Consider the following 1,725-nt stretch of genomic DNA (forward strand, 5'->3'; position numbering starts at 1 on the left):
CTGGATGTCAGTTACATTCATACCACTTTGGAAAACATACAAGCTTAACTATCTCCCCAATTCTATGTCCTGCAGAATACATCAGAATTGTACCTTTGTGAATTGCATGCACAGGGCTGGACCTGGTGGGCAGTTTCACACGAGGCCCTCGTCTGTTGGGAGTTGGGGAAAGACTCGGTGACGATGACCCCAGCGGACTGCCAGTTCTGCCTCCCTCACCACCAGTTACCCTCTCTGACTGACACGAGCTTCCCTGGCCTGCTGAATCGTTTGATCCCTCCTGGGGAATTCTGTCATCAATCCACTCTTCTGCCACTTCAGGCCGGGGCTTTTTACGACTTGCTGTTGAGGGTGTTGTGGAACGTTTCCTTTTGGGGCTACTCTTCTTCGTTTGCTTGCCAGTTGTTGCTGCTGAGTCAGTTAGTCCTTGTGCCAGAGGCAAAGCTTTTGAGCTGACGCCAGGAATGGGGTGTAGAGTGTTTGCCACTGTACCGGGAGTTCCAAAAGAAGGGAAGGACATCCCTGTCTGTAGTCTGTCTTGAGAGTTAAATGAGGACATCAATGCAGACTCCAGACTATTGTAGAAATTCTCAGGTAATAGAGGGTTCTTCAGAGGACTAGCAAGGTTGACTTGGGGTAAGTTGTTCTGCAGGAGGGTTGTCTTCTGTGCATTGGCATTCGCCATGGGCTGCATCTGTGCATGCTGAAGTTGGGCCAGAGACAGGAGAGCAGCATTTGCAGAGATGATGTCTCCCATTGCTGCAGTCCCCTGGCTCCCACTTGAGTTCATAACACTATTTGACACCCCGCCAGTAGGCAGAATGGATGGCTGTGGGGGAGACACTATGTTGGTTGGTACATTGTTCATTGGAGACTGCAGGCTTATGGGGTTTGAAGTTGGCATCTGTATTGGGGATACCAAAGTGGAACCTACTGGTTTGTTGGCTGACTGTAACAGGCTGCTGAACATATGTGGTGTCCACATGACTGTCTGGGCATTTGGAGAACTTTTGTTTATAGTTCCTGTGTTATTCACAGTTATCATTGTTTGGTTCTGAAGAGGCATCACGCTCATGGCCTGGGATGTAGTCAAGTTTGGTTTTGCCCCCATAGACATAGACATAGCATTTGTCACAAACTGAGTCTGAGTACCAATGCTACTACTTTCCATCCTTCTTCTTGTCATGTTGTCTGTCACAGTGGGATTGGCAATTTGCTGTGAAGCTGGGCTGGAATTGGGATTATGAGAACTCAAAGCTACCCTTTGCTTCTCTAGCAGGTCCTTAATCATGGGCGAGCTGATAATTGTTGCCTGTCCTTGAGGTGAGGCAGGGAGGAGTGGTACCTGTACAGTGACACTACCTGACACAAGGCTTGTAGATGGTGATACATGGCCTGTGGATAGCATGGAGGGAGACGCTTTGCCAAGCTCAACGCTGACAGGAGACCTCTGTGGTGACAACAGTTGTTGGAGTGGTTGTTGTGACACATGGTTGATTGTTCTAATTGGCTGTGCTTGGGCTGTCAGAGGATATGACTGGGTACCCGGCCCCAAACTTGTTGGCTGTGCCATCTGTTGAAATCTAGGAGCCTGTACAGGAATGGAGAGCTGCTGAGGCTGCAGCTGTGTGCCCAGTGCTGGGGTGGGAACAAGATACACCGGCATACCCTGCTGGTTCACAAAGAAGCAGCCTGCAGGCTGGTTTGTTACTGTCGGCACCTGCA

General features: G+C 49.7%; 1 protein-coding gene across 1 annotated transcript in view; it reads right to left on the minus strand.

The window, feature by feature from the left end:
* LOC118411046 (histone-lysine N-methyltransferase 2A-like) overlaps nucleotides 1-757 on the minus strand; it is a gene marked incomplete in the record, with an annotated part of 6,284 nt that extends 5,527 nt beyond the window's left edge. Inside the window, 1 exon segment of the mRNA XM_035813089.1 lies at nucleotides 94-757. Within this exon segment, the coding sequence (XP_035668982.1) occupies nucleotides 94-757 (664 nt within the window).
* Between the last annotated feature and the right edge of the window lie 968 nt (nucleotides 758-1,725).

The sequence above is a fragment of the Branchiostoma floridae genome, chromosome 1 (genome assembly GCF_000003815.2).
Source record: "Branchiostoma floridae strain S238N-H82 chromosome 1, Bfl_VNyyK, whole genome shotgun sequence".
Lineage (NCBI taxonomy): Eukaryota > Metazoa > Chordata > Leptocardii > Amphioxiformes > Branchiostomatidae > Branchiostoma > Branchiostoma floridae.